At 38.0% G+C, this 22,733-nt stretch overlaps 1 protein-coding gene across 1 annotated transcript; it reads right to left on the bottom strand.

Moving 5' to 3' along the window:
• Positions 1-3,108: 3,108 nt before the first annotated feature.
• Positions 3,109-22,615, bottom strand: LOC140237529 (aspartyl aminopeptidase-like). Its single transcript, XM_072317464.1, has 15 exons — positions 22,292-22,615; positions 19,668-19,764; positions 18,972-19,060; positions 18,130-18,243; positions 17,420-17,545; positions 16,234-16,358; positions 15,258-15,345; positions 13,787-13,894; positions 12,696-12,773; positions 12,025-12,108; positions 11,068-11,225; positions 10,352-10,391; positions 7,186-7,287; positions 5,511-5,678; positions 3,109-3,370 (listed from the first exon to the last, which is right to left on the bottom strand). Exons 1-15 carry the CDS (start codon positions 22,613-22,615, stop codon positions 3,320-3,322), a joined length of 1,752 nt encoding a protein of 583 aa, XP_072173565.1. The 3' UTR covers positions 3,109-3,319.
• Between the last annotated feature and the right edge of the window lie 118 nt (positions 22,616-22,733).

The following is a 22,733-nucleotide window of genomic DNA, read 5'->3' as shown; positions in this document are numbered from 1 at the left end:
GTGATTCCCACAATTTGTTTTTAATGAATAAACCTGTGGCTGTTGAAAAAGCAGTGATGCCACCCTTGTAAACAACACTGCAGTATTCAGAGGGTTTAAAAGGGCACATTTTTGGTGGAAAACAGTATTTTCACCTTTCCTGCAAAAGACATACGTGTGGTTATAGAATTCGGGGAAAACAGTATTTTCGATGTAGCCTGCTGTATTTTTGGCAGAAAACAGTGCAAAATACAGTGCACTCCCATTACAACAAACACGGCCATAATGAAATTTGTTACAATGAAGTGGAAATTATGGTCCCAAAATTATCATCACAAGTGTTCTTCTGCAAAATTTGCTTACAGAAACACAGTTATAGCAAAGATTTTGTCACAACAAACTTGTTACACAGCATAACAAATATTAACACAGCATCTCTACATGGGCGAATACATTGTACTTCATATTTCCCTGTGATCAAAAATAGCTAATCACTCTGCATTCACTCCTTGTGTCACACACCATTTCCAAGGAGAACTTACATTATCACATGTTCATCCTAAATAAATCCATATTAATAATGTTAAAGGTTCATTTTTCCAAAAGACACAAGCTCTGTATATCTGGATATTCATAAGTTCGAAAATGAAATAGCATCTGTTATTATGAACATTTGCGGCGTTATTCTGAATGTTTATTATTCCCAAGATTTGTTAATCCAAAAATGAAATGATGTTCATTATTGCAAAGGTTTGTTAATATGAAAATTATGGGAATCTTTCATATTTCAAAGAATCGTTTAGTAGAAAATGAAATAAGGTTCGTTTATCCAAAAATGAAAAGGAAAGGTGAGTATACTAACAAAACTTCGGCATTAAAAACCTTTTACATGTACTGCCTATGAATTAATGAATTTTTGGTATGAGAAACTTTCTTCCATTTTTGCATTAACAAACCTTTTTTTTTTTTTTTGTTTTTTTAGACTAATGAACCTTCAGAATAATGAATATTATTTCATTTGTGGATTAAAGAACTCACCTTTGGAATAGCAAACCTTTGCAATAATGGGCCTTTGGAATAAAGAATCTTTGGAATAACAAATACTAACCAAATTCTAAACCCATCACTTTCATACACATTTTCAAACTGAGCATGAAAGTACAAGCAACTCTATGCTCACTGTTAAACATAAAATTCAAATGAAATAAATGAGTTTGTATCTCATCTAGCATTGCTTTGCAATGTATAATGAGCATTTGATAAACAACATAATATATGCATGGTTTTGTGGTTTTCATCATATATTGCATTTGTTCAGTTATGATGAAACTTTTATACATACAAAAGAAAACTAACAGTTGGTTCCGAGAACTTCATTATAACAGGAGTGCACTGTACTGCAAAAAGTAATAGCTGACACCTCTGCAAAAAGAAATGATCAGGATACATTGCTAGAAAATGATTGAATCAACCCTGACATTGTATAAAGCTTCCCTTGACATTGTATAAAGCTTCCAAAGGTTTTCATATTTCACTTTATCTAATAAAAAAGAGTATCAGATGAATGAATAGGGTAAATATAAAATATTTGTAAGCAAAGAAAAAAAAAGTTTTGCAAATCTGGCTTAGAGGTGCACTCACACAAACATAGCTATCCATGAGGGAATATGAAGCAATCTCTATGCTATATATCTTTGAAGATGAGACTCTGTAACGTTGAAGGTCAAACAAGGTTGAGCACTTCTAAATGCTTAAGAAAAAAAAAGAGAAAAGCAAATTGTCCACATTTTCCATATAGTTTTAACCATATTTCTTGTTTGATAAACTCTTTCAATGAGACAGATGGATTTTGTGGAAGTATATTACACCTGGCATAATCATTATGACAATGATGACAACAGCGCAGATGAAATTGTTTTCTTACAAAGCAACTGAGGATGCACAGGTGATATAAAACACTTTCATCTTTGGTTATAACACTTATTGTGAAGGAGGTACAAAGACAAGACATACCTAAAGTTAACAGTAGAGCAATCAAGACCTATAAAAAAAAGAATATACAAAAAGAAGAAAAAGAAAATAAATATTCAGAATCTCATACATTCATTCACACAGAATACCAGTAAATTATTTAACTTGTGTGAAATATTCCAAGTTATGACAAAATATATTATAGCCATCATATCGTCGCCGGTCACACGAACCGACGAATCCCTCAGGTTTGCGTAAGAATGACAATTCGAGAAAATTGCGTTTGAAGTTAACCCATTTTTGACTTATGGTTGCTACACTATCATGTCTATAATTTCCAATTATTTTTGTAGTACATCAGACTTCAATTCTTGCTCTAACTTGTGAAGTTTTTATCGAATTGTATTATGAACAAATAAGCGGGAAATCGTCGAAGAGCTGCATGCATGTATTTTCGGTCTGCAAAGAACGTCGTCATTTTCCATGTGTGTCCATATGTACATGTACATTGAGCGTTGTCATTGTCAACACATGTATTACATAGTACACGCACTGTGCGCGCGGTCAATGAACTGTTGAATCTCAAAAATTACACGCAAGTCAATGCGCACTGATTCGACGGTTCGGTGACCGCGCGTACTAGTACGCGCGGTCACCGAACCGTCGAATCGCCTGATTGTTTAACACACGCGTCTATGGGGAAAACAAATAATTTTCACAAATGGAATTACATACTTCTACAAAAGTGATAACTACGTAAAAATTACACCGAATTACAACACTGAGAATTTCAGAATATGTAGTATGGAATATCTACTATCGAAATGATTGAAAATCTCAAAATCGAAAATTTTACCCAACATCGAGTGATTCGTCGGTTCGTGTGACCGGCGACGATATGTTTGCATGTTATACCCACAGTGCACTCCTGTTATCACGAGCATGGTTATAACAAAATTCTTGTTACAATGAAGTAAAAATTAATGTCTTACAATTGTCTTCTATATATCTTTATATACTTCACTATTCAGCTATAATGAAATTTCAATTTAACAAAAGAAAAATGCCAGTTCGGAGGATTTCATTATAATGGTAGTCACCTGTATTCCATATTATATATGGATATTGTCAATCTTGGTGCATTTTGCATAATTTTTTCTGTTTCAGCGATAAGAATAACACATTTCATATGACTTAAAGTCAGAAGTAATTGGATAAGTAGCTAAGAATGGATAAAGGCTGTTTGTTGATGCAGTCTGGTATCTTTGGCTCAGTAGAGAGTCCAGCGCATATCATGTGTAACTGCTGATATTTCAGACTTGGGGCTGTCTCCATGGCTACGAGAAACCGCTATCTGACGAAGAGGTATTCAGTCCACAGTGACATCCTCATCAATGGCAGGGAACATCTCGAAAAAGGCCTTGAGAGAAAATGTGGACAGATTTATTAACCCATGAGAAAGCTGCAAGACAACATGCCTATTATTATGCAACAGACAAATTTGGGTTTTCAGCATACCCATCATAAAGTCAACCTCACCTGAGTCGACCTTCTTCTTCTTCTTCTTCTGGTTAAGTCTGCCTCCTTCAATAGCCTGAAGATTCTTGCAGACTGACCTTTCACAAGTTGAAAGATTGTCCAAATCAAAGAACAAGGCAAGTGCCAAAATGTGTCTCGCCCATTCGCGTAGAAGAAATTAATGTTTTTCTAAATCCCGAAAGTTCATCGATCCTGGCCTATGACCCCTTGACCTTGTGGTGACCTTCAACTCCCCAAGGGACAATTACCATCCAAGTTTGGTAACAAACAGACATAGGGATCAAAAGTTATGAGCCATAATCGAAACGCGCCGTAAAAACTTAAAGGGAAGATAAACCCCAAGAGCAATGTGGATTGAGTGAAAGCAGCAACATTAGTAGAACACATCAGTGAAAGTTTGAAGAAAATCGGACAATCGATGCAAAAGTTATGAATTTTTAAAGTTTTGGTGTTGGAACCGCTGGATGAGGAGACTACTAGAGGTTATGACGTATGAGTGGACAAGAATACCAAGAAAATATAAAGAAAAGTCTACAAAAATCCATTTTTCATGAAAATTACAAATTCCATCAACTTGATATTGACATATGTTAAGGGTAGCAATTATTCCCCCTGCTTTCTGAAAGAGGTTGGTCCATTGCTCTTTCATGATTCTAGAAAAGTGAATTTTTGTTGAATTTCCTTTATATTTTCTTTGTATTGTTGTCCACTCATACGTCATATCCTCTAGTAGTCTCCTCATCCAGCGGTTCCAACACCAAAACTTTAAAAATTCATAACTTTTGCATCGATTGTCCGATTTTCCTCAAACTTTCACTGATGTGTTCTACTAATGTTGCTGCTTTCACTCAATCCACATTGCTCTTGGGGTTTATCTTCCCTTTAATATTGCTAGCCCCTAAAAGTTAATTGACTCCCGTCTGTGACCTTTGACCTTGTGATGACCTTCAAATTCCCAAGGGACATCTACCATCTAAGTTTGGTAACAAACGGACATAGGGATCAAAAGTTATGAGCCATAATCAAACACGCTGTAAAAACTTAACATTAGGCCCTGAAGTTCATTGACCAATGCCTGTGACCTTTGACTTTGAGGTGACCTTCATGTGTAGTAAAATGAGTAACTTTGTATAACCACTCTTCCCTCCAAGTTTGATTAAAATTAAAGTCCCCAGTAGAGAGTTATTCAAGTTTTTGTAGCGTTACGGACGGATGACGGACGGAGGACGGACGGACGGAGGACGGACAGACGCCGCAGGCGATCCCTTAGTCTCCCCACACCTCCGGTGGGCTCAACAAAAACTATACACCAAATGGACAGAGAAATGTGTTAATTCTATTGTGTAAGTCAAAGTTCTCTTGAGTCGAAGAATTGTCTCCAGTGCAGTCCCTTGGATTCAGCATAGGTGAGGTTGGCTGAACTTGTATTTCATATCAGTGAAGGCTAAATAGTATTCAAGTAGAACCATCTCTTTTGAGCATTATTTGTTGGCTCTACTGGAGAGAGCCATTGGCAAATGCCCAAATCGGTATGACCATGTGACATCGGCTACTTCATGTCATACAACACAGATACAGTAAGCTTTCACCTGGTGAAGCCTGAATGCTTTGGCTGACTAGAACTTTTTATGGAATTGGACATCCTCATAGGATACCCTATTTCTATCTTACTACCAAAAGGAAGGACACAAGAGAAACATTTCACATGACTGATTTGTTCTAAATTTTGGTTAACTTGAATTCAAACCTCATGTTTGTCTTGTGAAGAAAGCAAAAACTCACTTCTAAATTTTGTTTTGGCTTTCTTTGATGATTGATCCATCATTTCATCACATTCAGCTAAAAAAAAAAAAATCGCAAAAATAAAAATAAAAGCCCCGCGAAATATTTGGTGGATACAGTAATAGCAACTGCAAAGAGCTCAGAGCTCATGCAAAGAAAAAAAAAATCCCATTTCGTTTAGTAAACATTAAAAAAAACTGAAAAAAAAAGCAAAGAAAAGGACAGGTCAGTGAACTCACCCTACAGAGGACAATAAGTTGAAAGAGCCCAGAGGTGCAGCCCATCTCTCGACAGGAATGCATGCTGAGCATGGGGGCCCCAACGTCCACGGTCCTCATGCCGAGGTTGGCCGACAAGATGGGCCCAATTGTGGTGCCGCAGGGCATGTCGTTGCGCACAACAAATTCCTACAGGGGCATTGTTGATGTAGTGGTGGTGGTGATACAGGTGGTAGGAGTGGTAGTCGTGTTGGTAGTAGCAGTGGTGGTAGTGGCGGTGATAGAGGTGGTAGGAGTGGTAGTCGTGTTGGTAGTAGCAGTTTTGGCAGTGGTGGTGATAGAGGTGGTAGGAGTGGTAGTCATGTTGGTATTAGCAGTAGTGGTAGTGGTGGTGATAGAGGTGGTAGGAGTGGTAGTCATGTTGGTATTAGCAGTTGTGGTAGTGGTGGTGATAGAGGTGGTAGGAGTGGTAGTCATGTTGGTAGTACATTGTAGCAGTTTTGGTAGTGGTGGTGATAGAGGTGGTAGGAGTAGTAGTCGTGTTGGTAGTACATTGTAGCAGTGGTGGTGGTGATAGAGGTGGTAGGAGTGGTAGTCGTTTTGATAGTAGCAGTGGTGGAAGTGGCGGTGATAGAGGTGGTGGCAGTGGGGGTGGAAGTCATGTTGATAGTGGTGGTGGTAGTGATGGCAGTAATTGTGGCAGTATTGGTGGCAGTGGGGGTGGAAGTCATGTTGATAGTGGTGGTGGTAGTGATGGCAGTAATTGTGGCAGTATTGGTGGCAGTGGAGGTGGTAGTCATGTTGGCAGTGGTGGTAGTCAACAGTGGTAGTGGAGGTAGTACAAGTGATGGTAGAGAAAGTGGAAGAAGTGTGTCAGTTCAATGATGCACAAATTTCACTAAATCATACAGGCAATTGCATCAAGGCCAACAGATGCAAAGATGCTCATGCACAAAACTATAAACAAACGAATGCAAATATCCTTCACATTATTATGAGTTCAGTAAAACCATCATGACTAATTCAGGTCCAGTCTAGGTATTGATAAATCAAGTACAGTTCGACCTCGATTATCTGGCCTCCTTTTATCCGGAAATCTCTATTATCCGGACCGCGTTCACGCAGTGAAGGACTTTTTTTCCCATCCAAAAATTGAGAAAAAACAGTGACTTGCATGGATCTATTTCACTAATTTCATAAGATGTGCATTATAGGTTTCTCAATATTTAATGAGGTAAAACATCTATGATTTTCACATTAAAAGGTATACTTTATTTTTGTGAAGAAGGGACTACAATTTTAGCATAATTCTAGCATAGATTACACCACCGTTGCGGGGTATGCTACCTGCCTAGCTGCCAGTGCACTGGGACGGCAGCTTGGATGGCAGCTATACACAATAACATTGTGTCTCCCATATCCGGCTAATTCGCTTATCCGGATGAGCGCCGGTCCCGACATGGCCGGATAATCGAGGTCGAACTGTAGTCCACAATCACAACACTTTCAGCCTTCAGCACGGAGGGTAAAACAGAATCTTGTCATGATAAAATGATGCTGCACAAGATGCGCCCCCCATCAAAGAAAATGGAAATGGTCCACATACAATTGTGTGTTGGCTTTAGAAATGGTTCTTGGACTAGATTAAAGCTCTTGAGTGATCTCAATGTCTCGTTTATTACTAATTCAGTCTCACCTGCAGAGGAACGTCGCCCTTTTCAGCTAGCATCTTGAGAATGGCGGTGGAGACGGCGGTGGTGGCATACCGCTGCTTACTGTTGATCTTGATCACTGGTCCCTGTGGAAGTCATGATTATAGAAATGAATTAAATGTTTGACACAGCAAAAGTATAGATCTATATTTAGCATCTCATTACCAGGTATATTTTGTCTTTTTGTCAGTGCTGTCTCCACTTACATTGAAGATAATCCAGACGAGAAAGGTTTATCTGCAAGAATGGCAGTTTTCATACTACACTGTATCAGCATTTTTGACACCACATGTGTAGCAGTGTATTTCAGCCCATTAGTGTAAAATGCACATCTGCAATTTGCTTTAACCTGGAACTATTGTACAATGAGAATCCCAAAACCGGCAAATAATACCTCTTCTGAAAGCTGAGAACATATTAAATGTGAATATTATATATGAACTTTTGCATGCCAATTGCAATGTAGAAAATAACCAAAGAGAATGTTAAGTTGAATTCTGCACACCTGTGTAAGTGCCATTGTGGCAGAATATTGCCTCATCATTTGATGACGACACAAGTGGCCTCATATTTTCAAAGCAGCGAACGTGTATGTGAATCGGTGCTAATGTCCATGTAGATTTCTAAAATTCTATTTAACCAAATGGCACCAAAATCACAATACTACATAGCGTATTTTCAAACACTCATGAAAATATGAACCGCTTCAGTTGCTAGGATCTGTTGATATTGATAACAAATGCATGTTGTAGCTCAAAACAACTCACTGTCACTCTTCGCGAGCTTTGCGGCGTACGCTGCTTGCAGTCTGAAATTAGAAAAAAAAATCTGAATCAGAAATTAATACTAACTGTCCTTAACATTTTAAAACTCTTTATTTTTGTAAAACAGCTTCAAATACGTCCTTAAAGTGATGACAGCCAATGACAGTGAGGCAAGCTCCTGCTCAAATTACAGTTGTGTGACAGCAGTCTGGTAGGTGCATGTGTGTACATGAGTGTGTGTATTGTCCAGTTGGCCAACCTTGTGGCAGCGGCTGTTCAAGCGGCCAGCAAAGGCAGTGTGCTAGTGAGTCGCACTGATGCGTGCAAAATACATCATGTAGCTTGCAATGCAAAGTCTAGGTCTAGTACACAGTATGCAGTCAGTGCAATGGGTGTAAAAGCAGGGGAAACTACAATTAATGCAAATGTTGATAAGAATGCCATTCATACCGATTCCCACTGTAATATATTAGGGTCAAGCCAAGATATATCTTCATTCCTTCTTGTGAGCAGTTCATTTTTATCATCATCACCATCATGCAGCTGTTTTGGCCCACCCCCCTTTCACAAAACTATGCAGCCAGCACTCCAGCTGAATAAACGGCATCAGCAGCCGCATCTCGACTGCTTTGGGGTCAAAATCACCTAAATATCCATCATCAATGTTTGAAATTCATAGAGGATTATGACTCAGTATCGTGCCCTCCTTTCTCCTTTTCATTGGTTTCCAATTCAAAACTCAAATAAAAAATGTTGTTCTAGCATTTTCCTTCAAACAATGGTTTGGGATCAAGCTACACTGCACAGACTGTGTAGAAAGCATGCACTCACTTTGGCCTTTGGAGTACGCAGCTGGCTGGCACAGAGCACAGGCCATTTGTGACGTCATTGGAATCAGGATATTTTAGGCAAGAGTAGGTCGTTTGACCGCTCACATTTTCACTGAATTTTATGCATAATTTCTCTTTTTTTTTTTTTTCTCCCATTTTCTTTGCTCACTTTTCCACTAATAATTTATATTCTTTCTGGTCAGTTTATTCTGTCTTTATTTGTTACAAACTCAAAAAGCTGCATCACTTCGGTGATCCCTCGCATTTATCCCCAAGTTGAATTATCCTTCGGGTTTATGCCAGGTTCAAGTGTGTGCGTGTGTGTCACACACAAACACACTGCTATAGCTTCTGACCACCCGAGCATTGAGAATTAAGGGTTTCTGGGACGAACACTGCACTAGGGCTTTCTATAGCTCAGTCGGTAGAGCACCGGTCTAGCAATCCGGAGGTCTCGGGTTCGAATCCCGATGGAATCCCATTTTCTTTGCTCACTTTTCCACTAATAATTTATATTCTTTCTGGTCAGTTTATTCTGTCTTTATTTGTTACAAACTCAAAAAGCTGCATCACTTCGGTGATCCCTCGCATTTATCCCCAAGTTGAATTATCCTTCGGGTTTATGCCAGGTTCAAGTGTGTGCGTGTGTGTCACACACAAACACACTGCTATAGCTTCTGACCACCCGAGCATTGAGAATTAAGGGTTTCTGGGACGAACACTGCACTAGGGCTTTCTATAGCTCAGTCGGTAGAGCACCGGTCTAGCAATCCGGAGGTCTCGGGTTCGAATCCCGATGGAATCCCATTTTCTTTGCTCACTTTTCCACTAATAATTTATATTCTTTCTGGTCAGTTTATTCTGTCTTTATTTGTTACAAACTCAAAAAGCTGCATCACTTCGGTGATCCCTCGCATTTATCCCCAAGTTGAATTATCCTTCGGGTTTATGCCAGGTTCAAGTGTGTGCGTGTGTGTCACACACAAACACACTGCTATAGCTTCTGACCACCCGAGCATTGAGAATTAAGGGTTTCTGGGACGAACACTGCACTAGGGCTTTCTATAGCTCAGTCGGTAGAGCACCGGTCTAGCAATCCGGAGGTCTCGGGTTCGAATCCCGATGGAATCCCATTTTCTTTGCTCACTTTTCCACTCATAATTTCTCTCTCAGAATCGCTAATTATATTGGTAACCAAAAATGGGGATATCTGCATAAGGTATGTTCCTAGGTAAACATACCAAATCTGACAAAGCTACCTTTCTGCCCTAATGCCTGTAGTAATGCTCGACAGTTTCAATATGACAGACTAATTCCGTATAATCAGTATAACCGTGAAACTTACAAGATAGTATAGCATCGTATTAATGGCAAAGTACTTATAGCACGTTACAAGAGGGTTTCAACTGAAAATTCCTACATATTTCAAGGACTTTGCATGAAGAGTTAAAACATGGTGTCAGTAATCTATTTTTAGCATATCATCTTATCAGTTTGCTATCAAACATATTCTCACTAAAGAAGCCAAATACATTTAAAAGCATTTCTTTTCTCACCCTGTGAAGAGCAATCTGGTGGTTGTCTTCATGTTTGTGCCTGCAAACAAAAATCAAGACACACAACAAAAAAGGACAGAATTACACAATAACCTCCTGAGATATCAGACTCTACACAAACCATGTCTTGTTGATTACGAATCAGATGACATTCAATATTCTCACTGAAAATCCACAATTATCTCATTCACCAGCTGAAATTCTCATCATCTTGCCTCAAATTTTGATCATAGGAATTGTTTCTTATGAAGGAAATATTCACAAAGACAGCAAATCTTAAGAAATGACTCAACTAACTGACTGGTAAATGAATAAAGAGCCATGGAACATCATATGATTCATTTATATTTTTTATATCTCAAGTTTCTTATATTGGCCCATAAACTAATTTCAGGGATCGAGGTGGAAGTAATGTCATCTGAACATCCTTTGCAATTTGGATCTTGTGATGCATGTTATCATGCAATAATTACATACTACAATGCATTAAATGTGTGAATTGATCAATCCGGTAAAAATTTGCTAGGCACACCCGACTCATAAAATAGCCGAACAATGAAGTGTACAAAGATATAAACCTTAGATAGCAATTTTGGCACCTTGATTTTCACTTCCTTATATTGAAACTTTCATTATAACCATGTTTGTTATAATGGGAGTGCATTGTATCACCTGTACGACAGAAGTGCAGATGACACGAGTAAAACTTCACTTACGGGTAGTTCGGGTGTATTGCATGCGCCATGTCAGCACTGATGAGGAAAGACTTGGGAACGGACTCCTCAAATGCGGTCTGGTGTCCTCCAGCAGATATCCTCCTCATGAAGTACTCTGCCAGTGAAGACTGCGCTCCGTGCGCACTGCCAGACCCCACCTTGAAGAGAACCATTTCAGAGAATGAGCTATCAAAAATCTCAAAACTTTAATATAAATATCTTTAAACTAAATTTAGTCTATTTGAATTTGCAGAGGTCTTCATTATGAACTAAATGGACTATGGATACTACATATACATTCAACATTATATGCTATCAATCATTTTCCAGCATGTTTTCACCAAAGTGGCCAGCATATTCTAATGCTTCGAATGGCACAATTACATGGAAACAGTACTGGTGATAGGATAAGATATGATCTATATAGGAGGTGATATTGAAAAATCTATAAGTAATACATTATGAAATTTCATATCGATGTCTTTTCCATTTCTTTACACAATCACGTAATATATTTACGTAAACACAATACTAGCATTGCAGTGACTAACACAACAGGGTTTACACAAAATAGATCAGGCTTGGCAATCCCTGCAAGATTTTCTTGCACCTGTTTATAAGTTGAATTCCTATCTTCTGATATTTTCCATGATGAAAAAAAAAAGTGTGCCATAGACATGAAACTTTACAGCACTTATCATTAGCAGCACTACACTGCAACATTTATATGGAGTTAGTCAGTGTGTCAACAGCTACTGTGAGGACAATCCTGAAGGCCAGAATTATGCTGCTTTGTAAAAAATGTAAAGTACAGAGAGAAAGGATTACAGGATGTTTTTGCCTACTTCAAACCCCTTACTCTTCAACAAAAACAGAAACAACATAAAATATAGCAACCACAAATCCATATTAAAAAGTTGGAAATGGAGCAAAACCATGGATGAGGATTATTCTTACCTCTTCGTTGTCAAAGAGCATGATGGCTCGGATGTTTGGGTCATTATCAAGGCTGTCCCTTGTTTCACATGATGCCATCAGACTCTAGGTGATAGAAAATAAACCATATTCACTTGCACTTTTTTTTTTTTCTCTATGAAAGCATATATCAATATAGAGCACAGTATAGAACATATATCAGCAAAGATACATCTAGGCAACCAACAGGGCAAAGAGTGGTCCCTCAATTCCTCCTATATGAGATAGCATGAGTAGTTTGTGTATTTTGGCACAATTCTTTGATGAAAGCACCAATAAATCTTACAGAAATAAAAAACTTAACTTTGTCATACAGTTAGCACAGCCACTCAGGTGTGGCAATATGCCTTAGACCAACAGCAACGTCAGTGACAGAGTAGAGATTAGGGGGATTGGGTAATCTCCCTTCATTGAAAATTATTTCCATGACCATCTGCGCGAATAGGTGAAGAAAGTACTACAGCATGCATGCCAATCAGCAAACAAAAGAACAGAATGGGTTAAACATTTGTTATAACCGAAAACAAATACACAGACTTCCCTAAACACAAGTACCTAAACAATCTGCACACATGTAGCTCCTCTAAAATGTGTTTCATAAAATTGTAATGATCAACTGAAATGTTTTTGTAAGGCAACAGCCTACAACTCACCTGCAGAGCTGCAAAGGAGCAGATGAGGTTGTCAAGGCGGGGAGAGAAAATAAACTCGTTCAGTGCTCCTCCAATCGTCTGCACATGGCAAGAAAGCATAAGACCAATTTTACATGAAGTCATCATGGAAACAAGATATTAGGCCATAACCCTCAAAAATTCATACAAGGCTAAACCTTAGAACAATCTAAATTTCTGTGACAAGTCAGACATGATAACTATTTAGCATAGAAGCCCAGAAGTAGCTGCCTTGATAATTTGACTGCAACGTCACTTGCTTATCATTACTTTTGCAAAGGTTTTATAAATATCATGGTCCTAAACTTTGAAAGGAACGAAGTCTGCTTTAGTTATAGGACCATGGCAGAAGCTACACTGAGGAACCTTGCTACAATTAAAGGACGATAGCAGCTACATTTCGGAGATCATGTTTGCTGATACACATATTTTTCCAAAATTGTGCATCAAAAACTGCTTAATTCTTGCAAGAAATGGTCAAACTTTTGTTTCATAATAATAATTAAAAAAAAATGATTAACACCATTAAGTTCAGCTGCCCACATGGAATAACTTTGAATAATCAAAGATTGAAGAAACACAAGAGTGTGTGTACATCACTTGATCAAAAGATTGCTTCCAAGAGTTACACGTGAAGAAAAATAACCAAAACCACTTGAAACTAGAACAGCATGATGCATAAAGGTAAAATGGTATGTTTTGTCACTGTCATTTATCATCCTATGTGGGCCACATGTGGCAACGTCTGAGCCTTTAGACCAGGAGTCATGGTTTCTTTTGAACTCAAGCCAATAATTCCATGTGCTCTGATTGCAGAGTAAGTGAAAATGGTGTCAATGCTGTATTTATATGCAGCCAAAAGAGACCTAAAATCCACAGCCATATGATAAAAAGTTCAATAAAGTCCCGAGTTTCAGACTATGTAATAGCAGACTACTACATGTATCATTTTTCCACTAACAAGTCATTTTGGAAAATGGGTTCCACTAGTTTGTCATGACTGATGCACAAACAGCACTCGGGATCAACAATAGAAAACAAGTATTTGTAAGACATGACCCGATATGACTTACAGCTGGCTGGGTGTCGGCCAAACAGAGGTCAAAGTCCATGAGATCAGCTACTGGCACTTCCAGTTTGTCAGCTAACAGTTTCATCAGGACGCTGGAATGTTTCCCATCCTGAAAGGCAGATAGACGAACCATGAATGATGGAGGGATGTATACAGCTACCTCAACATCTATTTCATTCTTTCAACCTCATACCCTGTTTGGAATACAAGGATACTTTGGTGATTAACATCCTAATCTGCTTATACAGCTACATGTACTGCAAAACCAGAAACATTTGCAAATTGGAGCCAACAGCTTTTGTGCAGCATGAAACGTTTGCAAATTGACGACTATGATGGTGTACAGCATTGTACTGGCATTCAATGTACTGCGTAGACAGAAAACTTTAGTGGGCATTTTATTAACACGAATCTTGGCTCCTTGCCAAAATTCACCAAAGTTTCAAGCACGTGAAAACTTCTGGGCTAACAAAACCTCGCCAGGCATTTTCAGTAACACTTGAATACTGAACTTGAAGATGGAAAGTTAAAGAACCTGGAGACCAGAGACAATACAACAGTACAAGAGAAAACATTAATATCACACAACTGGGATTAAGATTGCTTAATCCCTATTATTTGAGAGCATGTTCGAGGGTATCTGTGCTTGTCAGCAATGACAGACAAGCAAGCAGTTGTGCTTATCAACAAACAAACAAAACTTGGTGAGGGTGGAAGTGACATCCAACAATAAGTTTTGACAATGTCACACTTGCAACATTATTAATCAATCAAATTCTACAATATTCTATCTACTTCAACAAAAGATTAACATTCATGGCCATGAACATATAATGTTCCTGAAGATAATTATATCAATAACAAAATCAAGGGATAACAAGACATTTTGATTCAAGGATAACATGGAAAAACAATACAAAAAAAGCACTGCACCTTCCAACACAAATGCAATATATGTCCCACTTCATTACCAGTACTTGAAGAGGGATAATATTTAACTATCATTTCCTAATTGTTGTTTAGGTCGTGAATTTAACCACTCGGGGGGTTTACTTGAGCGAGAGTGTGTGTGAGTGTATCTAGTGTATCTGATTGTGTTTGACTTTTTTTTTTTCTAGAGACCTACCCCCACAAGCATCTGCTTCCATGTATAGGTTCCCCTGCACATAATCTCAATCATCCAATATGAATGTAACTTACTTCAGACTCATTTAATTTCATTTAGTGTCATGTAATATCATTATACTAGTCTTCATATACATTGAATTTACAAAATATGTGTCACTTTTCATTGATCTCTGTGGATGTACGTTACAAATACAACACTGTATAATTTGTGTGGAAACGTAATAAATAATATGAAATAAAATGAAATATGTGTTATGTATATAAAGTGTGTCTCAAATGCTGAAGATGCAGGTAAGGGGGGGGGGGGTGGTGAAGTGAAGTTAATGGTGAAGGAGAATACATACATTGCCTGTGATGGTGATATCTTTCCCCGATTCATCAATGGTCCCTTCTTCCAGCTGAGCAGTGATGCTTGTAGCGAGTATGGGCACTCTGGTGTCAGACAGGGAAAACATGCATTATCAATCTGCAGATTAGTGTATAGCATTGTTTTAATAGTTCATGTCTAGGCCTGCCAACCTCTGAAGCTCACAAAGAGTATAATACTGAAGCAGACACATATTGGCCACACTTTGGTCTCAAAATTGAGAAATATCACATACTCCATTTGTTTTTGATATTTCAAAACAACATTTTCTAAATTTGGATGAAGAAGAGAAATACTAAATAAAAAAATAAATAAAACAAAAATCATGCTCGTCAACAGCTCTGTATTAGTCTTCCATGGAGGATTGATATAAACAAGATGAATTAGAAATGACAATAAAGCAAATTGTAATGCAATGTAATTTCATACATTAGATCACTTTAGAAATAATTCATGACCATTAACAGTTTCCAGAACAGTCAAGTATCATACATTAATTACATATCCTAAATAAAACTTGAAATGAAATCTTGGTCTAGCCGCAAAAAGATCTTTGCAAACTGTACAATCATATAAACATGTCGAAGCTGAATTACAATAATTATGAGAATGAACAACCTTTTGTATACTTTGGGCGCCAACTGACACTGAAACCCCAAGGTGTTGTACACATTGACCAAGGACCATGGCACGGAAAGGCTTAATTGTATTTATGGACGGTAGAGCTGATTTAATATTGCTTCTGTTCAGCCAATTTCTTTTTCCATGAGTCTTCAAGATGCCTACATGGATCACAGCAATGCCATTATTAATGTGAACAAAACATTGTCTTAAAGAAATCTACAAGTATACTGTCTGACTGATATTCTGCAAGGCTATGACAATTGTAATCTCATTCCCACTAACTGTGTCCTCATCAATAGTATCAAAATATTAATAGCTCCAGGTCTCACAGTTCTGTTTCCGTGTTGGGGGCGAATCCATCGTTGACAGTTCTGTTGAGATGAATGGCCAGGTTTGGAACCCTGAGGATGGGTCTCTCTATATGGACCAGACGGTGTTCCAACTTTTCACCATTCTAACGGGCAAACAGACACGGATTCATTGAGGACTACCAACAGTCACACATCACACTCAGGGAGGTTTGAACAGAGCAACATGGGACAGTTTTGTATTACTTATATCACTAAAGGGACAATTAATCTCAATCTCAGGATCAGGATCCTTTTACCTTCTCTCTCTTGACGACATGAAATCATGTTTTTTCAGGAACTTCCATTAGAATCAGGGAAGTCTGGCAGCTCTGATACACATACACATCGCCATATAATTTCTGAAATACTATCCAGGCATTATGTTCCTTTATTCTATATCTTAGAAAAAAAAGAAAAAAAAAGATTTACCAAAATTATAAAAAGAAAAAAAAACAAGGAAAAGTAGAAATTACGCGGTGCGTAATATATGTCCCCGCCGGAAGTAGCATTTTGTAACAAAATGTGCAATATAGGTAAAAAATCAAGGTCAAAGGTCAAAGAAGTCAAAGGTCAAAATTCTGTGTAGAAGTTTTGAAGCCCTCACCTAGTGCCATCACTTAAAGCAAATGGAATCGAAATTGGGTTAGAAATGGCGAAGGAGTAGCATTTTGTAGCCAATGTACAATGTAGGTCAAAAATCAAGGTCAAAGGTCAAAGAAGACAAAGATCAAAATTCTGTGTAGAAGTTTTGAAGCCCTCACCTAGTGCTATCACATAAAGCAAACGGAATCGAAATCGGGTTAGAAATGGCGAAGGAGTAGCATTTTATAGCAAAATGCACAATATAGGTCAAAAATCAAGGTCACACATGAAGAAGCAGAAGAAAAACGAACTCACTTACACAACTGTTTGAAATGGAGAATGACAATACAAGTGGAAAGTCATGAAGTGCAACATATTTCTGGTACGGATCATTTCTAAAGAAACATAATTACACCATCTAAATACCCTACAGAGCTGATAACTCAGTTTCGAAACTGCCTACAAATGTGGTCCCTCCGATACTGAACCAGTTGTGCATATCTTTCTCTAGTGGACTAAACTCGCACTTGGCAGTACAATGACATCAGATATACGAGTCAAATGAAGTCCATAGCTTTATTACCTTCACCATAACTCGTCCTGCAACAGTCAGGTCCCTGTCAAACCAGGTATTCCATATTCCACCACCGTACGTCTCCACTCCCACTGACAAATATCCATGCTTGTCTTTCTTAGAGATTGGCTTGACCTTGGTAGATAGAGGAAAAAGCAATCCATTGTCAACAAAACTTGGAAAAAGGAATCAACCACAAAATGGGAGTCCATAGTCTCATTGGCATTATTACTTATATAATAGGAATGCCAAATTAAGAAATGACTTCAATATACTGACTAGTCAATGTGAAGGGCATGCATTTTGGAAAATCAAGAACACAAAATGCTCTGCTTTATAAATAATTGCTGAAACAAACTTAAACACACTTTAACTAATGTTCATGGCATGTCCATCTTTGCACAAATTTTTCCAAATACTTTTCTTGTCTTTCACTTGTAGTGTTGCCATTGTTTTTTTAAATGTCTTACTCTGTGAAAGTATTTTTTTTCTCCAACTGAGTGATGCCTAATGGAGAAACAGTTTTGAATGAAAAGATTTCCAATTGGAATCTCAATTCAATTACACAACTACCACACTTGAAACTTTCGAAAACACTGAACTCCCTCTCACCTGTGTGTTGTTATTGTACAGAATAGTCAGTATAGTATATTTTGCACCTTATTTTGATTCATATGGCTTAGCTCTCCACAAAACTTTGTTCTCTTGTGAAAAGTCACCTTCAGACATGGACTGTCCGTATGAGCTCCAACCAACGTGAATCCATTCCCAGCTGTATAGTTACCTCCAACTGCAAAGGCTATCAGTGCAGACTGGTTCCTAGTAAAGAAGTACTGTGTGCAAAAAAAGAAACAAGTATAACTTGCTACACACCACATGTTTGACACTTTTTTCTTTCTAATATGTCATCTTGCATGAGTTCAAGTGTTAAAGTGTAGTATTGTTCAGTTTTATGTGATCAAAAGTGAAAAAGCATCTGCACAATGATTGTTTGTAACAAACTAGAAATATCTTCTCTCAAAATGTACCTTTATGAAATAATTGCAGAGGAGCTGCTGCTTGTGATTATTTGTCCAAACCTCCTTTTTACAGACATCCATAAGTACAAAGACCTTTTGAGTTCAGACATTCAAAGAGTCTTCAGTGGTAACAGACTAGTAACTGAATTCCAAACTTTGACTCACTTTATCTTTAGTTACTGGTATCTTTGGTATTCAGGAGCTGTATGCATCAATTGTTTTTGATTTCCTGTATTTCTTTCTTTTTTAAAGTTAATCAGTTGTTTAATCATTCATGCATTTACTATTTTTTTTGTTTTTTGTTTTTTTTTTGGGGGGGGGGGGGGGTGTGGACGCTGCTCCTAAAGGGTCTGATTAAGTATTAAAATATTACTAAAATAGCCATCCATGATAGTGCTGTGATACATAGCACTGTAATAGCTCTTATATATTGATTTGCAGTTGTGACTGAAAATTTCTGACAATTTCTGTCATCCCCAAATTTTATATTGTTAAATTTGAAGTGTAAATCACACATGTTCCCTTTCTTGGTACTCACGAACCTTCTTCTTTGGATGAAGATACCATGTGTCTTTTTCCTTGAGTTCCTCAAAACCTGCTGCCAAGAGTCTCAACGTACATTCTTTCACAGCTGCAAAATTCAAAAGGCAATGAAGAAGAGAAAGTTCCAGAATACCGTAGTGAATGTAAGAAGAAAGAAGAAGCAATCAGCCAGCACGGCAACACTGAATGATATACCTTTAGATGCAGACCATGCCATCTGCAATCCAATTGACCTGCCTACAAGTATATTTAAAAGGAATATTTTTTTTTTTTTTTTTTAAATATCAGCCATCTATTGCCCTGCAATCCCACTTCCTGTATATGGTAAATGCATGCTGACATTTCTTTAGTTTACCAAGTCCAAGTCTAGAGTGGATATGATGTCCGACCCTGTGACCTTCACTACATCTATCCTAAACTCATGGAAAAGTGGTCATGTCAAAGTGTATAACTCTCCCTTTAATCTAAGAAGTTTTGCATCACAAAAAGAAATAAATCATTACATCTTACTGATACAACCTTACCTTTCCCAAATCTCCACAGGTAAGTTGCCTCACACTGCTTTATCATCATTTCCCTAATCTCTTTTGCTTACCCTTATACAATGTAACAATGCTTTCAGTTTTCCTGCCCAGAAACTGAAGTGTTGGTCTTTGACCCAGCCCTGAGCACTTTACATTTACAAGTTCACTTACCATGATATGGCGATGGTGCCTTGTTTACAAACTCAAGAAACTGCTTTGCAGAAGTCATGACTGCCTCCTTGGAATTCATTGTGTAGTTTCCAATAAGCTGAAGAAGCAAAATACCAGAAAAGGGATAAATTTGTCGTAATCCGACAAGATGGGGAAGATTGCAGTTCACAAAACAAGTTGAACTGACCCCGCCAGTTAAGAATACTAGTACATCAATGGCACTTGAAGATTTGTTGTTTTAATTTTTTTAAAGGATCTTCCACATTGTTCTCCCTGAGGGAAGACCCTACAAGATATTCCCATAAACTGAGTGTCAGAGTCCCAATAATAACAGTGACTTCCCTCGATCATTGGAGTCCAACTCTGAGTGTTGACATCAGCTTCGCCAAAACTTATTTCATCACTAACGAATTAAATTCAGACAACAAACTAATACCTAATTATTGGGTAATAGAATATGTCCAAAAAGTTTATATAATTTCTTTCACAGTTTTAGACATCACTCATCATAAATGAATACAATTTATATGATTCAACAGAATAGAGTCCATAAAAATGGCAATGTGTAAAATGTTGAGTACAGTCTATTAGTAAGACCTATCTAGATCTAAACCCTAGATCTTTCTAGTAGTAGAAGATATAGACTCCACTTCTTTACCACTACCACAATACTAGGTATTCATTAATACATAGTCCTGCAAAAAAGCAAAAAAAAAATCAAGGACACGATAGCTAACATTAGTAACAAGAAAAATGTCACTGACCATGAACTGAGGGGAATGACTTTCAAGTATCATAAAAATGAAAGGAGGAATCATTTTTTTTTTTAAATTATACAGATGGCTCTTCCCAACAAGAAAACAAAATATCTTCCACCTATGTGCCAGAATTTGCATTCAGTAAATGCAGGTAGGGCCTACGATTAATATGGATGTATGATGTTCTTTTTTGTAGTCAAGCTCAGATTTTTATTTGCATTTATCTTGGCATTGTGCTGAAATTACAGAATTCTGAGGCTGTAAAATCAAGAAATGCAGACTGGTTAAGCAAATAACTTGTTCCAAAGAGGCAAGACAATGGCTGAAGACGTAATTTGTAACAAGGCAAGTGCCATAATATGTCTCGCCCATTTGCGTACAAGAAATTGTACGCGAATGGGATATAACACATTAAAAAAAGAGATATAACAGATTAAAAAAGAGATATAACAGATAAAAAAAAGAGACATAACAGATTAAAAAATAGATATAACAGATAAAAAGAGATAGAAAAGGGTAAAAATTTATGGCAAAAAAGAAATGTGCCATAAACATTTAACATTGGCCCTTAAAGTTTGTTGACCCCTGCCTGTGACCTTTGACCTTGTGGTGACCATCCACTCACCAAGGGACATCTACCATTCAAGTTTGGTCACAAACGGACCTATGGATCAAAAGTTATGACCCATAATAGAAATGCGCCATAAAAACTTAACATTGGGCTCTAAAAGTTTGTTGACCCCTGCTTGTGACCTTTGACCTTGTGGTGATCATCCATGCCCCAAGGGACATCTACCATCCAAGTTTAGTCACAAACGGACCTATGGATCAAAAGTTATGACCCATAATAGAAACATGCCATAAAAACTTAACATTGGGCTCTAAAAGTTCATTGACCCCTGCCCGTGAGCTTTGACCTCGAGGTGACCTTCATATAGATCTATGGTAAAATGTGAAACTTTGTATGACCCCTCTTCCCTCGAAGTTTGATTGCAATTGAATCCCAGAGTAAAGAGTTATTGAAGTTTTTGTAGCGTTACGGACAGACGACGGACAGAAGGACGGACGACGGATGGACAGACGTCGCAGGCGATCCCTTAACCCTTAGTCTCCCCTCACCTCAGGTGGGCTCGACAAAAATGGCAACAGGTGGATCTGTTTTCAGCATCCCAAATTGGCAAAATGTGTTTTTTTTAATGGAAAAAAAAAATTCAGGAAGTTGAATTTGTAAGAAAAATTATATAGATACCGTAGTTATGGGTAAACTCGGCATAGCGGGTAAACTCGGCCCCCAGCGCGCGCATTATAGCCAGTGGTAACGTGCGCGTTAGGGGCCGAGTTTACCCACTATGCCGAGTTTACCCACAACTACGGTACTCTAAATCAATTCAATGTGTAACGTTAGGCCTATGTATAGAACATAAATTACATTTAACAGTTACTAAGAATTCTAACTAATCTAATTAGTCCAAGTACAGCCGCAAATAAACCACATTTAAATACATAGATATTATTGTCTACATCATGTAGACATGACAATTTATCTAACTTGTTAGACGAGAACAGGTTTTCAAACTCATCCCATAGACCATAGTCGTTAGGGTTCTAATCTAACCCGTTAGATGTGGGTTTTATACACCACCAGTTGTATAGGTGCCACACACGTACACGCACACCCAGCCAGTGTAGTACTCAGACTTGTAATACAGTACTGTAAACATGGTAAAGGTCTACTCTGTTGACAATCACAAGGGCTGATCGCCTACACGCTACAGTATGTTGTCTATGTGTATAATGTAAGTTGTGTTGAATACTACACTGTATGTACACAGTACGACTGACGGGAGATCGGCGCTACCTACTCACCGAAGTGAATCTACCTGCGTGTTTGTTATGTTTGTCAGTTTTGGAATGTTGAACAAGGTCAGCGTGATGGGCTCGAAGAGTGCAGCGACAAAATCGGCATGTGGCAAGAGTAATATCACCAGCAACAGGCATTAACCAAGAACGCAGCTCCTTCTCATCTTCCCAAGCTTTGCTGTATTTCCTGCTGTATTTGCTCCACTTTCTGCTGGTCTTTGGCGCTTTAGCTCCTGGTGAAGTGCCCGTTTCTTGACCCTCTGAAGCAACATCAGCATTTATTATCGCGAGGCCCCCCTCCGCACTTTCAGCCACAACAACTCCCTCCATACTGTCGCTGGCCCAAGTTGCTGCAACTGCAGCTTCGTCAGTCTCCATAATGAAAGTATTTAATGTGTTTTGCTGTGAAATGAAAAGAACAACTGGTATTTTCGTTTCTTCGTGATTT

Source organism: Diadema setosum, chromosome 14 (genome assembly GCF_964275005.1).
Source record: "Diadema setosum chromosome 14, eeDiaSeto1, whole genome shotgun sequence".
Classification (NCBI taxonomy): Eukaryota; Metazoa; Echinodermata; class Echinoidea; order Diadematoida; family Diadematidae; genus Diadema; species Diadema setosum.
This window is presented reverse-complemented; position numbering and strand designations above follow the sequence as displayed.